The sequence below is a fragment of the Petromyzon marinus genome, chromosome 42 (assembly GCF_048934315.1).
Source record: "Petromyzon marinus isolate PM22_M1 ecotype Great Lakes invasive population chromosome 42, UKy_Petmar_22M1.pri1.0, whole genome shotgun sequence".
Classification (NCBI taxonomy): Eukaryota; Metazoa; Chordata; class Hyperoartia; order Petromyzontiformes; family Petromyzontidae; genus Petromyzon; species Petromyzon marinus.
In genome coordinates, this window is record NC_133708.1 from 1174504 (window position 1) to 1191195 (window position 16692).

The 16692-nt window shown below is 54.8% G+C and overlaps 1 protein-coding gene across 2 annotated transcripts in view; it reads right to left on the minus strand.

Annotated features, from left to right (window-relative positions):
- LOC116951154 (6-phosphofructo-2-kinase/fructose-2,6-bisphosphatase 3-like) overlaps nt 1–16692 on the minus strand; it is a 75080-nt gene that overhangs the window by 11915 nt on the left and 46473 nt on the right. For both annotated transcript variants that reach the window (XM_076073410.1, XM_076073409.1), the window contains exons 3-9: nt 13504–13600; nt 11163–11229; nt 8419–8493; nt 3789–3845; nt 2313–2434; nt 1058–1265; nt 256–402 (exon numbers count right to left, since the gene is read on the minus strand). In XM_076073410.1, the coding sequence (XP_075929525.1) occupies nt 256–402; nt 1058–1265; nt 2313–2434; nt 3789–3845; nt 8419–8493; nt 11163–11229; nt 13504–13600 (773 nt within the window). The remainder of the gene's footprint in view (nt 1–255; nt 403–1057; nt 1266–2312; nt 2435–3788; nt 3846–8418; nt 8494–11162; nt 11230–13503; nt 13601–16692) is intronic.

Sequence of the window (16692 nt, forward strand, 5' to 3'; positions counted from 1 at the left end):
GGTGATAGTGTTGATGATGGTGTTGATGATGATGATAGTGTTGATAATGATAGTGACAGTGATAGCGTTGATGATAGTGTTGATGATGATGATGGCAATGGCATTGATGATAGTGTTGATGATGGTGGTGATAGTGTTGATGATAGTGTTGATGATGGTGTTGACGATGGTGTTGACGATGGTGTTGACGATGGTGTTGACGATGGTGGTGTTGATGACGATGGCGACGACGACGATGTGGGGAGCGCTGCTCACGGCGTCGAGCTCGTTGAGCGGCTTCCACTGCTCGTAGGGGAGGCCCAGGGCCTCGGCCGTCTGGATGGAGCGCCGCAGCTGGCTCGTCCACACCTTGAGGTCCTCCAGGCCCTGCTCGCGGATGTAGCGGCCCAGCGCCTTGGCAAACTGCGCCGGCACGGGGGGGGAGGGGGGGGGGGGTTGACACGCGCGGCGGTTACACGTGCCGATTACACGCGTGTGCAGCGGTCAGACGCGCGGGGCAGGCATCAGGGCTGGAAGGACGCGGCGTCCATCCGTCGATGACACTCGTGCCCCGCAGCGCGGGCATTATCGAGTGGTTATTGTGGAAGCGCGACGTCTGGTTTGCGAATCCATTACTAAAGGTATGAAGAGTTCACTCCTCCTTACCAATCCCTCCCTCTCTCTCTCCCCTCTCTCTCCCTCCCCTCTCTCCCCTCCCCCTCCCTCCCCTCTCTCTCCCTCCCCTCTCTCTCTCCCCTCTCTCTCCCTCCCCTCCCCCTCCCCTCTCTCTCCCCTCCCCTCTCTCTCCTCCCCTCTCTCTCCCCTCTCTCTCCCTCCCCTCTCTCTCCCCTCTCTCTCCCTCCCCTCTCTCTCCCCTCTCTCTCCCTCCCCTCTCTCTCCCCTCTCTCTCCCTCCCCTCTCTCTCCCTCCCTCTCTCTCCCCTCTCTCTCCCTCCCCTCTCTCTCCCCTCTCTCTCCCCTCCCCCTCCCTCCCCTCTCTCTCCCTCTCTCTCCCCTCTCTCTCCCTCCCCTCTCTCTCCCCTCTCTCTCTCCGCTGGCTCCTTGTTTGTCCTGCTCACCTGCTTCCCGCGTGCGGAGAGGCAGGCGTCCCCGCCGATGCGCCCCCTCAGCTCGTGCTCGCTCTCCCCGTTGCGGCACAGGTAGATGGTGCGTGGCTGGATGTGGATGTTCATGAGGTAGTAGACGATCTTGCTCTGCACGTGGTCGCGCACGCGGTTCACCAGGAAGCGCTCCCCCACGTTGATCACCTTGATGAAGGAGAGGCCGCTGCGGGCCGCGGGGAGGGGGGAGGAGGGGGGAGGAGGGGTCACGAGAGTAAAACCGCGCCGGCTGCCCCGGAAGTTCGCACTCGGCCGGAGCGGGCCGCCAGATCCAAGGGTCGACCCCGCGGCGTAAACGCGGCGGCACGGTGAACACGGTGACACTGCGGGGGCACCACGGTGGCTAGGAGATGTTAACTACCTCGCCTGGTATACAAGAGGTCATGCGTTCAATCCCGACATTGACGCCTGCTGTATATTTAGAATTTGCATGTCTCTCTCTCTCTCTCTCTGTTTCTCCCAATGGTCACGTGGATTTTTCCACGTGACCAGTTTTTCCCTCCACATTTAGAAACATGCTTTTAGACTGTTTGGCTGCTGTACATTTCCACGTGATGATAAGCCACTTCGTTGAGCTATCATTTGTGATAGCCAGGTCGCTTCTGAACAATAGCCATATAGCTCAGTGGGCCTTTCGTGGTAAATAACAAAGATGTTGTTTTCTTTCATTTATTACCGACACTCGATGCACTGCAGAGATTACTTCACGTAGCTTTGCAGCAAGCCTGACCAGGGCCTCTCCCATATCAGTATTTACGTAATATTATTATCATTACACTTTAACACGCAGGAGGCTTTCACGACCGATGTCATCCACAATAGAGTTTTCTTGTTGGGGGTTAGATCACGTAAATATAAACGTGTTGTTAAACCCGCCACCACCCGACAAGGCCAATTAGCGAGGTTTGTCACGTAAACAGAACGCGCCAATTAGCCGTGAGTTCTGACGGGTCCGAGCCGCGGCTGCCGCAGCTCCATCCCACCGAGGCTCACCGTCCCGGTTTGAGCGGGGGAGAGACGCGGGCACCGAGCCGGCCGGTTTGGCGCAGGTCGCCTCGAACGCCCCCCTCCCTCCCCCCCCCCACCCCCCACCCATCCCGGCGCCACAATTCGGCGGCGTTACCGCCGCGCCCGCCCGGTCGTGGCGCGGCTCTGCCGGGGGTTCGTCGTGGTCGTGGCGCGGCTCTGCGCAAGGGGAAAGCGGGCGGCTCACTTGTCGTGCTTCTCGGCGAGCGGCTGGTACATGGCGCGGTAGCACTCGATGCGCCGGTGGAAGTCCTGCAGCGCCTCCTCCTTGCTGTGGTCCTTGTAGTCCGGGTTGTTCACCTTCACGTCCTGATTGGAGGGGGACGGCGTCGCACCGGCGGTTCGCACGACGGCGTCAGCGGGGGGAAAAAGAAGAATCAATCATCGTAATCGTCGTCGTCAGCCTTGATCGTTCCACTGCTGGATGAAGGCCGCCCCCAAGGCACCGTCGCCAACACCTCTCACATATCTTGCGATGTGATAAATCCAACCGGCCACTGGCAAATTAACAGACTGCATCGCTCCATCGCCAAAAGGGGGACATTCTCTTGGATGCGTTCCATCGCTTGGCTGCCACTACATTCCTGTTGTTATGCACGACTATCAACTGGCCCGCGATGTGTCCTACCCAAGCCACACTGACTTTCCTTCAGAGTTTGCGTGATGTCATGAACCTCTCAAGGCTCTCTAATCCACGTGGTCCTCTCTCTCTCTCACACAGCAAACACCCCCAACCACACACTCAGCAAACACCCCAAACCACACACTCAGCAAACACCCAAACCACACACTCGGCAAACACCCCCAACCACACACTCGGCAAACACCCCCAACCACACACTCAGCAAACACCCCCAACCACACACTCAGCAAACACCCCCAACCACACACTCAGCAAACACCCAAACCACACACTCAGCAAACACCCCCAACCACACACTCGGCAAACACCCCCAACCACACACTCAGCAAACACCCCCAACCACACACTCGGCAAACACCCCCAACCACACACTCAGCAAACACCCCCAACCACACACTCAGCAAACACCCAAACCACACACTCAGCAAACACCCCCAACCACACACTCAGCAAACACCCCCAACCACACACTCAGCAAACACCCCCAACCACACACTCAGCAAACACCCCCAACCACACACTCAGCAAACACCCCCAACCACACACTCGGCAAACACCCCCAACCACACACTCAGCAAACACCCCCAACCACACACTCAGCAAACACCCCCAACCACACACTCAGCAAACACCCAAACCACACACTCAGCAAACACCCCCAACCACACACTCAGCAAACACCCCCAACCACACACTCAGCAAACACACGCGTAACGACCCCAAGTGAGCACACGTCTGTGAAGCTACAGCGGCAGTGGCGGTGGTGCACGACCACGCCGTTAACTAACGATGCTGCTGGCCACACCCCGTTGCTCATCCATCCACCGAGGCTGGATGACGCCGTCGAATACAAGCATGTTTTAGTCTCAAACATTACTTTGTAATGAAGAGAGGAAAACAATTTGACAGACAAAACGCCATCAATTGTGTTTCCGCAACAGAAGCAGTACGGCGGCAGTTACATTGCGGACTGACTGGACCCTGCCATGGGAACGTGGAAATGGCGAGAGCTGCACGCACCAGGATGTTGTTGGCCACCACTTCCGGGTCATCGCAGAGCGACTCGACGAAGAAAGCCTGCGGGCACAGAAGACAAAGACAGGCGGTGAAGACAAAGACAGGCGGTGAAGACAGGCACTGAAGACAAAGACAGGCGGTGAAGACAGGCACTGAAGACAAGACAGGCGGTGAAGACAAAGACAGGCGGTGAAGATGAAGACAGGCGGTGAAGACAGGCACTGAAGACAAAGACAGGCGGTGAAGACAAAGACAGGCGGTGAAGACAGGCACTGAAGACAAAGACAGGCGGTGAAGACAGGCACTGAAGACAAGACAGGCGGTGAAGACAAAGACAGGCGGTGAAGACAAAGACTGGCGGTGAAGACAGGCACTGAAGACAAAGACAGGCGGTGAAGACAGGCACTGAAGACAAGACAGGCGGTGAAGACAAAGACAGGCGGTGAAGACAAAGACAGGCGGTGAAGACAAAGACAGGCGGTGAAGACAAAGACAGGCGGTGAAGACAAAGACAGGCACTGAAGACAAAGACAGGCGGTGAAGACAAAGACAGGCGGTGAAGACAACGACAGGCGGTGAAGACAAAGACAGGCACTGAAGACAAAGACAGGTGGTGAAGACAAAGACAGGCGGTGAAGACAAAGACAGGCGGTGAAGACAACGACAGGCACTGAAGACAAAGACAGGCGGTGAAGACAAAGACAGGTGGTGAAGACAAAGACAGGCACTGAAGACAAAGACAGGCGGTGAAGACAAAGACAGGGGGTGAAGACAAAGACGGGCACTGAAGACAAAGACAGGCGGTGAAGATAAAGACAGGCGGTGAAGACAAAGACAGGCGGTGAAGACAAGACAAAGACAGGTGGTGAAGACAAAGACAGGCGGTGAAGACAAAGACAGGCGGTGAAGACAACGACAGGCGGTGAAGACAAAGACAGGCACTGAAGACAAAGACAGGTGGTGAAGACAAAGACAGGCGGTGAAGACAAAGACAGGCGGTGAAGACAACGACAGGCACTGAAGACAAAGACAGGCGGTGAAGACAAAGACAGGTGGTGAAGACAAAGACAGGCACTGAAGACAAAGACAGGCGGTGAAGACAAAGACAGGCGGTGAAGACAAAGACGGGCACTGAAGACAAAGACAGGCGGTGAAGACAAAAACAGGCGGTGAAGACAAAGACAGGCGGTGAAGACAAAGACAGGCGGTGAAGACAAAGACAGGCGGTGAAGACAACGACAGGCGGTGAAGACAAAGACAGGCGGTGAAGACAAAGACAGGTGGTGAAGACAAAGACAGGCGGTGAAGACAGGCACAGAAGACAAAGACAGGCGGTGAAGACAACGACAGGCGGTGAAGACAAAGACAGGCGGTGAAGACAAAGACAGGCGGTGAAGACAAAGACAGGCGGTGAAGACAAAGACAGGCACTGAAGACAAAGACAGGCGGTGAAGACAAAGACAGGCACTGAAGACAAAGACAGGCGGTGAAGACAAAGACAGGCACTGAAGACAAAGACAGGCGGTGAAGACAAAGACAGGCAGTGAAGACAAAGACAGGTGGTGAAGACAAAGACAGGCGGTGAAGACAAAGACAGGCACTGAAGACAAAGACAGGTGGTGAAGACAAAGACAGGCGGTGAAGACAAAGACAGGCGGTGAAGACAACGACAGGCACTGAAGACAAAGACAGGCGGTGAAGACAAAGACAGGTGGTGAAGACAAAGACAGGCACTGAAGACAAAGACAGTCGGTGAAGACAGGCACAGAAGACAAAGACAGGCGGTGAAGACAACGACAGGCGGTGAAGACAAAGACAGGCGGTGAAGACAAAGACAGGCGGTGAAGACAAAGACAGGCACTGAAGACAAAGACAGGCGGTGAAGACAAAGACAGGCACTGAAGACAAAGACAGGCGGTGAAGACAAAGACAGGCAGTGAAGACAAAGACAGGTGGTGAAGACAAAGACAGGCGGTGAAGACAGGCACAGAAGACAAAGACAGGCGGTGAAGACAACGACAGGCGGTGAAGACAAAGACAGGCGGTGAAGACAAAGACAGGCGGTGAAGACAAAGACAGGCACTGAAGACAAAGACAGGCGGTGAAGACAAAGACAGGCACTGAAGACAAAGACAGGCGGTGAAGATAAAGACAGGCAGTGAAGACAAAGACAGGTGGTGAAGACAAAGACAGGCGGTGAAGACAAAGACAGGCAGTGAAGACAAAGACAGGTGGTGAAGACAAAGACAGGCGGTGAAGACAAAGACAGGCAGTGAAGACAAAGACAGGCGGTGAAGACAAAGACATGCGGTGAAGACAAAGACAGGCAGTGAAGACAAAGACAGGCGGTGAAGACAAAGACAGGCGGTGAAGACAAAGACAGGTGGTGAAGACAAAGACAGGCGGTGAAGACAAAGACAGGCGGTGAAGACAAAGACAGGCAGTGAAGACAAAGACAGGTGGTGAAGACAAAGACAGGCAGTGAAGACAAAGACAGGCAGTGAAGACAAAGACAGGCGGTGAAGACAAAGACAGGCGGTGAAGACAACGACAGGCGGTGAAGACAAAGACAGGTGGTGAAGACAAAGACAGGCGGTGAAGACAAAGACAGGCGGTGAAGACAAAGACAGGCGGTGAAGACAAAGACAGGCGGTGAAGACAAAGACAGGCGGTGAAGACAAAGACAGGCACTGAAGACAACGACAGGCGGTGAAGACAAAGACAGGTGGTGAAGACAACGACAGGCGGTGAAGACAACGACAGGCGGTGAAGACAAAGACAGGTGGTGAAGACAAAGACAGGCGGTGAAGACAAAGACAGGCGGTGAAGACAAAGACAGGCACTGAAGACAACGACAGGCGGTGAAGACAAAGACAGGTGGTGAAGACAAAGACAGGCGGTGAAGACAAAGACAGGCGGTGAAGACAAAGACAGGTGGTGAAGACAAAGACAGGCGGTGAAGACAAAGACAGGCGGTGAAGACAACGACAGGCGGTGAAGACAAAGACAGGCGGTGAAGACAAAGACAGGTGGTGAAGACAAAGACAGGCACTGAAGACAAAGACAGGCGGTGAAGACAAAGACAGGCAGTGAAGACAAAGACAGGTGGTGAAGACAAAGACAGGCGGTGAAGACAAAGACAGGCAGTGAAGACAAAGACAGGTGGTGAAGACAAAGACAGGCGGTGAAGACAAAGACAGGCAGTGAAGACAAAGACAGGCGGTGAAGACAAAGACATGCGGTGAAGACAAAGACAGGCAGTGAAGACAAAGACAGGCGGTGAAGACAAAGACAGGCGGTGAAGACAAAGACAGGTGGTGAAGACAAAGACAGGCGGTGAAGACAAAGACAGGCGGTGAAGACAAAGACAGGCAGTGAAGACAAAGACAGGTGGTGAAGACAAAGACAGGCAGTGAAGACAAAGACAGGCAGTGAAGACAAAGACAGGTGGTGAAGACAAAGACAGGCGGTGAAGACAACGACAGGCGGTGAAGACAAAGACAGGTGGTGAAGACAAAGACAGGCGGTGAAGACAAAGACAGGCGGTGAAGACAAAGACAGGCGGTGAAGACAAAGACAGGCGGTGAAGACAAAGACAGGCGGTGAAGACAAAGACAGGCACTGAAGACAACGACAGGCGGTGAAGACAAAGACAGGTGGTGAAGACAACGACAGGCGGTGAAGACAACGACAGGCGGTGAAGACAAAGACAGGTGGTGAAGACAAAGACAGGCGGTGAAGACAAAGACAGGCGGTGAAGACAAAGACAGGCACTGAAGACAACGACAGGCGGTGAAGACAAAGACAGGTGGTGAAGACAAAGACAGGCGGTGAAGACAAAGACAGGCGGTGAAGACAAAGACAGGTGGTGAAGACAAAGACAGGCGGTGAAGACAAAGACAGGCGGTGAAGACAACGACAGGCGGTGAAGACAAAGACAGGCGGTGAAGACAAAGACAGGTGGTGAAGACAAAGACAGGCGGTGAAGACAAAGACAGGCGGTGAAGACAAAGACAGGTACTGAAGACAACGACAGGCGGTGAAGACAAAGACAGGTGGTGAAGACAAAGACAGGCGGTGAAGACAAAGACAGGCGGTGAAGACAAAGACAGGTGGTGAAGACAAAGACAGGCGGTGAAGACAAAGACAGGCGGTGAAGACAACGACAGGCGGTGAAGACAAAGACAGGCGGTGAAGACAAAGACAGGCAGTGAAGACAAAGACAGGTGGTGAAGACAAAGACAGGCGGTGAAGACAAAGACAGGTGGTGAAGACAACGACAGGCGGTGAAGACAAAGACAGGCGGGGAAGACAAAGACAGGCGGTGAAGACAAAGACAGGTGGTGAAGAGAAAGGCGTCCTCTGGTCCAGTACTGTTTGAGACTAGGCTCTAAAGAAGGCTGTGTCTGGTGCGGACCAATCAGTTTCAAAGACAATGCATATACTACCGGAGCATCTTTTTGTTTGCATGCTCAAGTAAATGTGGTTAATGCAGATATGATTCCTTAAAAAAGGTTTGTGTTGGTGTTTAACATCTTAAAACCTATTTAACTGCCAAAAAGGGTAAAAACCAAATTTTATGTTTTGACACCGGCAAGGGAGGTCCCATAATTTATATTTTTGTTGTTGCCACCTTGTAGCAGTGCTCCTTGCAGAACGCCAAGATCATGTCTCTCCTCTCGCGCGTCGTGTTGGTGGCGTCGAACACCTGCGGGCCGGCAAACCGGGGCCCCGTCCGGCACACACACGCAGACACACACGCAGACACACACACGCAGACACACACACGCAGACACACACACACAGACACACACGCAGACACACACACGCAGACACACACGTAGACACACACGCAGACACACACACGCAGACACACACACGCAGACACACACGCAGACACACACGCAGACACACACACAGACACACACGCAGACACACACAGACACACACGCAGACACACACGCAGACACACACAGACACACACACAGACACACACGCAGACACACACGCAGACGCACACGCAGACGCACACGCAGACGCACACACAGACGCACACGCAGACACACACGCAGACACACACGCAGACGCACACAGACACACACGCAGACGCACACACAGACACACACACAGACACACACGCAGACGCACACACACAAAGACAAAGATCCCTCGTATAGCCTTAACAGACTGTAGGGGCAAAGTGCTGTTAGCGAGCACCTATGAAGGCCGGAACGGCACACGAGGGGGTGGGTGGCCAGCACCACGCCCAGCCGCCTTTGTCTCCCCCAGTGGCAATGTTTACACATCGCACCAGGTACTCATGTGAGGCTGAGTCGACCTAGGGGAGGGCCCAGGACCAGTTTAGAAAATCGTCACTGGAGTTGGCCGTGAACGGTAATCGAACCCAGGTCGCCAGGTTCGTAGCGCAGAGCAGCGCTCACCGCTACACCGCGACTCCCCAAACACGTACACACACACACACACGTACACACACACACACACACGTACACACACACACACACGTACACACACACACACGTACACACACACACGGCGGCCGCTCCGTGAGTTCGTCGTCATCATTGTAGTCATCATCGTCGTTGTCATCGTCATCGTTGTCTTCGTCATCGTCGTCATCGTTGTCTTCGTTGTCGTAATTGTAGTCATCATCGTCGTTGTCATCGTCATCGTTGTCTTCGTCATCGTCATCGTAGTCATCATCGTTGTCTTCGTTGTCGTCATTGTAGTCATCATCGTCGTTGTCATTGTCATCGTTGTCTTCGTTGTCGTCATTGTAGTCATCATCGTCGTTGTCATCGTCATCGTTGTCTTCGTCATCGTAGTCATCATCGTTGTCTTCGTTGTCGTCATTGTAGTCATCATCGTCGTTGTAATTGTCATCGTTGTCATCGTCATCGTCATTGTAGTCATCATCGTCTTCGTTGTCGTCATTGTAGTCATCATCGTCGTTGTCATCGTCATCGTTGTCTTCATCATCGTTGTCTTCGTTGTCATCGTCATCGTCATTGTAGTCATCATCGTTGTCTTCGTCATCGTCATTGTAGTCATCATCATTGTCTTCGTCATCGTCATTGCAGTCATCATCGTTGTCTTCGCTGTCGTCATTGTAGTCATCATCGTCGTTGTAATTGTCATCGTTGTCATCGTCATCGTCATTGTAGTCATCATCGTCTTCGTTGTCGTCATTGTAGTCATCATCGTCGTTGTCATCGTCATCGTTGTCTTCATCATCGTTGTCTTCGTTGTCATCGTCATCGTCATTGTAGTCATCATCGTTGTCTTCGTCATCGTCATTGTAGTCATCATCGTTGTCTTCGTCATCGTCATTGCAGTCATCATCGTTGTCTTCGCTGTCGTCATTGTAGTCATCATCGTCGTTGTCATCGTCATCGTTGTCTTCGTCATCGTCATGGTTGTCGTCATCGTTGTCTTCGTCATCGTTGTCGTCATCGTTGTTGTCATTGTAGTCATCATCGTCGTTGTCGTCGTCATCGTTGTCGTCATCGTTGTCTTCGTCGTCGCGTTGTGAGCGTACAACCCTCGTCGCTGCTCGCCACAGGGCGGCACTGCGGGAAGGGCGTTGGGGTCATGGCTGCGGTGCCGTCCCCGATTGAAACTCATCGTGTGCCAATGCTGCTGCTGCGCTGCCAGTGGTGCACGGACACAATTAACCAACACGTCTGTGTGGACTGAAATGCACAAACAATATATAATAGGCAACGCTTCGGGTAACAGCCCTTCCTCATATACGTGCCATGAAGAAGGGCAATTGCCCGAAACGTCGCCTGTTATACATTTCTTCTTCGAAAACCGCAGTGCTATTGACGAACGCTCGTCCTGCTAACGGAGCTGCTGACGTTCAATAACCGAGCCTGCGTCCACGAGTCCGAAAGCGTCGAGCGTTTTGTTTTTCATTCCCGAATTATCTCCGACCTCTGGCGCAGTCCGGCCCACTCCACGCGGTGGCTGGATTACAGAGCGCCGCTCACGGCCCAAATGAGGAGAGGTCAACTCCCGGCTGAGGAGGGGGGTCGCCGTTGCCTCTAATCCCGCCAGGGTCAATTAAACGGGCAGCGCTTTGTGGGATGCCAGAATCAATTAAGTTATTATTTTAATTGTGTCACCTGGACAATCTCTCGAGGTGGGCGACGTCGCGCTGGGTACACGCAGAGTGTCCCGCGACCCGCCATGGGAATGTGGAATGGGGAAGAAACACGCAAACGCAGAGTATCCTGTGACTACCATAGATGCTCGCTCACAGCACTTGCCCCAATAGTCTATTAAGGCTACACGTGGGATCTCTGTCTTCGCGTGCGTGGGCGCGCGAGCGCCGACCCTCCATCTTGCGATAATTACCGCGATCTGTCCTCCTTCTTCGCTGAGGTACTGCTTCACGTCCCTCAGGGCGGCCAGCGCGCACTGCCTGCGCCCGTGCGGGGAGAGAGAGAGAGAGAGACAGGTGACACGGGGCCCTCGTGGTGACGTCGGCGGCGACAGTCTGGATCCGGCGACCGCCGCCGCTCAATCGTAAAAGCAACGCTCACGACACACAGGCCGGTTCACGGCGGATGTTGAAGATTCCCCCCGTGACGCCGTTCGCAAAGAGCAAGCCGTTGTGTGCCGACTTCATGGTGTACATTTTCCAAGAAAAAAAAAAGACAAATTAAGAAATTAATTGCTCAAGCGAGATGACATTATGGCAATCGTCACATCCAACGCCAAAAAAAAACTTGGCAAAGTCCTCCTGAAAAATGAGCCTCAGCGACGCTTTTCTAGGTAGACATGCAAAATAATAATAATTATAATAAGAAAACTTGTACGTTTTATCATCACTCCCTCTCCCACGCCACCCCCACGTCTCGTGACGTCATCACTCCCTGTCGTCCACCTCACCCGTGTCGCGTGACCTCAATCGACCCCTCTCCCAGCCTACGGTGACGTCATCGCCCTTCTGCTGCCCCAGCTCACCGGTGTCGCGTGACCTCATCACCCGTCCCCTCGCTGCCTCCTACGTCCCACGACGTTGTCACCTGCCCCCTCCTCACAATGTCACCCCGATGTAGCGTGATGTCGGTACGTCTCTACCCAACAGCCCAGTGTCTCTGAGGTCGTGAACACCTCCAACCTCACCAGCGTGGCGTCATAACCCCCCCCCCCGCCTCCTCCCCACCCGGCCAGCGTTACAGACAGACAGACGGGCGTATCATTATTATAATAAAGATAATTTCGATAGATTTTCGGGCTTGACCACGTATAGTGATCCGGTTTAAATGCTCGTTGGTGCTGTGATTCCATGGCATGTATTTCAGGAGCCCTGCTCAGGTGACAACGGTGATCCTGACTTTATCCTGCGTCCTGCCCTGAAGATGCTCGACGCCAGTTCGAAGCGAATGCTCGCGCCTCGATTTGCTGCTGCGAGCGGCTCTGAGATTACTCCTCATCGGCTTGCCGGCGAGCCGAAACACATAGTCATTCTATTTGCTCGGCGGTGCGTCGGGCTGGCGGGAGGGGTTTCACGTCAACAACAAGAACCAAGCGTGGCCAGATCGTTACGTGAACAGAGCCAAAAATCTATTCTGAATCACGGCAAGACTCGCCGTGCTACACGGTTCCCATGTTGTAACCGGACGCCTCGTGCCCACATCACCGGGCAACCCAGTACATTTGCTTAACCGGCCGCGCTCTGCTGACGGGGCTTCAAGAGATGTCAAATCCAGTGAGGGGTTTGCCACTTAAACGAATTACATTGGCCCAGAAGTCGCATAGGCCCTAGGACTTCAATGTAAATCGCACGTACGCTCATGCTTTGGAGACGAACCCTCGTCTGTCTATTGGTTTGCCACCCATGGTGGCTGGGTAAGGCTGCTCCGTTGGTGGGAGTGGAAAACGCTCCTCTTCGAGAGGTGACGAGTTCAAATCCCAGGCAGTGTCTACCCAGGGGCTATCATGCACATAATCACCGTCATCATCATTGTAATCAACATCGTCGTCATCATCATTGTGATCATTGTGATCATCATCGTTGTCGCCATCACTGAGATCATCATCATCATCATCGTCATCATCATCATCAGCGTGATCATTATTATCATCATTGTGTGATAGAAAAACCGGTGCCCCACTATGAGAACGTGCCGTTTGTAATAGTCTTAACTAATGTGAGATTTCAAGACTATCGCCCAACAATCGTTTAAGTGCCAGGACGGGACCGCCGTAAAAAAACATTTCAACAACAAAAAAAGCGGCAGGGCAAGCGCACGCTGGCCCCGGTGGGCACGCTGGCCCCGGTGGACACTCTGGCCCCGGTGGGCACTCTGGCCCCGGTGGGCACGCTGGCCCCGGTGGGCACTCTGGCCCCAATAGGCACGCTGGCCCTGGTGGGCACTCTGACCCCGGTGGGCACGCTGGCCCCGGTGGACACTCTGGCCCCGGTGGGCACTCTGGCCCCGGTGGGCACGCTGGCCCCGGTGGGCACTCTGGCCCCAATAGGCACGCTGGCCCCGGTGGGCACTCTGACCCCGGTGGGCACGCTGGCCCCGGTGGGCACGCTGGCCCCGGTGGGCACGCTGGCCCCGGTGGGCACTCTGGCCTCGGTGGGCACGCTGGCCCCGGTGGGCACTCTGGCCCCGGTGGGCACGCTGCGGCCACGACAAGACGGCACCGGCGCGAGCACCCCCGGAGGCACGGGGGCGGCTACCTGCGGATCTTGAGGCCCTCCTCGTTGTCGGCGAGGAAGAACTCGTGGGACTTGTAGGTCTTCATCGCCTCGCGCCGGTACTGCCCCACGTTGAACACTGCAACACAAGCGACCACCACCACCGTCACCACCGTGGAAAATGTAATTCCGGGGGGGGGGGGGGGGACTTCCCCCCCCACGTGCCACCGCGTACCCGACGCTGTCGGACAGCGGAGATCGAGTTGCCCGCCAGCTTAGCAGAGGTGGGCCCTATCGCCACCCTTTGATGAATCCGGCCGGCCGCCTCCGGTAAAATTTACTGCGGCGATGCCGCTCATCGAGAAACGGAGCCCCCCCTCCTCCTTCCAGCCGTGGGCGCCGTTCGGATCGACGAGCGGGGCCCCATCGCGTTTAGCGGGCGTTGCGGGCCGCATTTGGCAAAAATCGAAAGAGGACACGATGCGAATGTCGTGATTGCGACGAAACAAGGGGCGGTCGTCGCCACCCCCACCCCTCAGACTAAGAAAGAGTTCTGGGACTGGGCGAGGCTCTCCCTGGGTAAATGCGCTCGCGATCACAACGGCGATCGAGCGAGAGGGCCCACGAAGCTCGCAGCTTGTCCGCACCCTGTACACGGCAGCAGGGGGGGAGACACGCCAAGCCACGCCGGCGGCGTGCCGGTGAAGCTCGCCGGTGAAACTCGTCCGTTGCCGTCGCTGGCCGGGAGCGAACGGAGAGCGATCCGCGTGGCCGTTGTGGCCTCGCGTGGCCTCGTCGCGTTGCGGGGGAGGCAACGACGCGGACCCGGCTTAATTAACGAGGAGCCATCGCGAGATTAATTAGAGAGCGTGCGCATCCCCTTGGGCCACGGCTCACGGGGACATTTTTTGTTGCTGTCCTGCGATCGCCCTGAATGACCCGCTCAGGCAGAAGCGCACACACACACGGACACACGAACAGACACGAGAGCCGTCGCAACGTGAGCTGCATCGTTTGAATTCGTGACGCTCCGCATTCCGATTGTCCATGGGGGTGCGACGCTAATGATTGCCGAGTACGCTTGGCATTCACGGGAGCGTTCCTGCAGCGCAGGGGTATCGCGACGGGAGGTCGCGGCAGAGGTCGGGGTTGCTGTGGCTGCTACTGCTGCATGAATCCAATTTAGAGATCCGCAGCAGAATTTTTCTAATTTGGCAAAACTGAACAATGACGCCGGGCACACAACGGCCTCCTCTTATTCGAATGACATCACGGGATGTCCACGGCGACTGCAGACGGCGCGTAGTATTTCCTGGTTAATGCACCCGTGCCGATAACCGGGGCGGCCTGTCGGATTCACACCACGAACCTTCGCAAAAAGCGGCGAAAATCCAGATTAAAAACTCATTTCTTTAGAACTGTTTTTTTTTGTACACAGCTTGCTGTCCTTACCCCGCACCCCTGATCAGCACGGTCTGCTACGCATGACGCGAAAGAAGCTCAACATGCATACATATTTAGGATCTGTAATTACGAGTTTGAACGTGTTGCCCGAGTATGTGCTTGCCGTCACCACGTGTTGATTTCACCCAGCTCTGCCTTGAAAGTGGTGCGGTTGCCTACGTACGCAGCGAAGGAAGTTCAACGTACAGACATACGTACGCACCCAAAATGTTCAGTGGCTTGGGCAGGACGCGTCATGGACGGTCGTCAAGGCTGATGCAAAACTATTACTATAAAAACTAAGACTCATTTTATTTTACCAGGTAAGGCCCCACTGACCTATGTAGCTCTTTAACAGAAGCGACCCTGGCATTACAAATGATATCTCAACGAAATGGCTCATCGTCATCACGTGGAAATTTATATCAGTAGCCAAACAGTCCAAACGCGTGATGTCGATTCTAAATGTGGAGGGAAAAACCGCAGGACCCGGAGAAAAATACACATGACCACGGGGAGAGAGACACGCCAACTCCAAACATACAGCAGGCGTCGAAATCGAACACAGGACCTCCTGCATACCAGGCGAGGTAGTTAACATCTCGCCACCACGGCAGCCGAGGAATGAGATGCGTCCAAGGAGGACGTCTGCCGAAAGAGACGGAGCGAAGAAATCAGGTCGTGCGCGGGTGCTACGCGGATTGCTACATCGCCTAGGCGGGCGTTCGACACTTTCACGTGGCCGTAAAGCGCACATAACCCGGCACAAGCGCCATGGTGATGTCACCGCCACTTAGCAGCGAATGGCGCTTGTTGTTACATCTTAAAAGGTAGGAGCTGGGGGAAGGCCCCTTCATCCAGCAGCGGATTGACCCCGGCTGATGATGATGACAGCCACCCCTGGCACACAAGGCTGACTTCCTGTTGTTGTGGTCCAGCGTTTGGTGACATCGAGAGGCTCGTGAGACGTCGACGTCACTGCGGCCCTGAGAAGCAGCTCATCTCATTTGGCCACCACGGTGGCTAGATGTCAACTCCCTCACCTGGTTCGCAGGAGGTCGTGGGTTCAATCCCGACTCTGACGCCTGCTGTATATTTGGAGTTTGCATCTCTCTCTCTCTCTCTTTCCTCCCGTGGTCAGGTGGATTTTTCTCCGGGTCCAAAGGTTTTTCCCTCCACATTTAGAATCAACGTCACGCGTTCAGAGTGTTTGGCCGCTATGAATTTCCACACGATGATGATAAGCCACTTCGTTGAGCTATCATTTGTGATGACCGGATCATGTCTCAAAAAGAGCTACACAGCTCATTGGGGCCTTACCTGGTAATTTTTTTTTTGTTAATCTCGAGTTCTAAGCAACCACAGAGAGGAATGGGATCGGGGTCGGCTGATCCGGAGGCTTAAGTCTCCGCCCGGGTAAATAGACAGAGAGGAAGCTTGCACGATTGGGCGGCGGAGAGCGATTACGTCGGGCGAGGCAAGATCCAAATGCGCTAACGAGCTCGCGAGCTAACGAGCTCACGCAAATCCGTGCAAGCGAGCCCTTGCTCCGGTGCAGCGGGCTATTTTGGAGCGTGTCACACACGCCCCCCACCCCCCCCCCCCGCAGAAGACGACGCCGTTCACCAGACGACGGAGGCCGCGGGGGGATTCTGCGAGGGCTTGTCCGTTACTCGACGTCACCTCAAGGGCGAAGAGGCCCTCGTTCCCCAATGCGAGACCGCTCGGCCTGAAACCGTTCTTAACAGTGCGACGAAGGCAACGGGAGTGTCAAAGGTCTCCCACTCG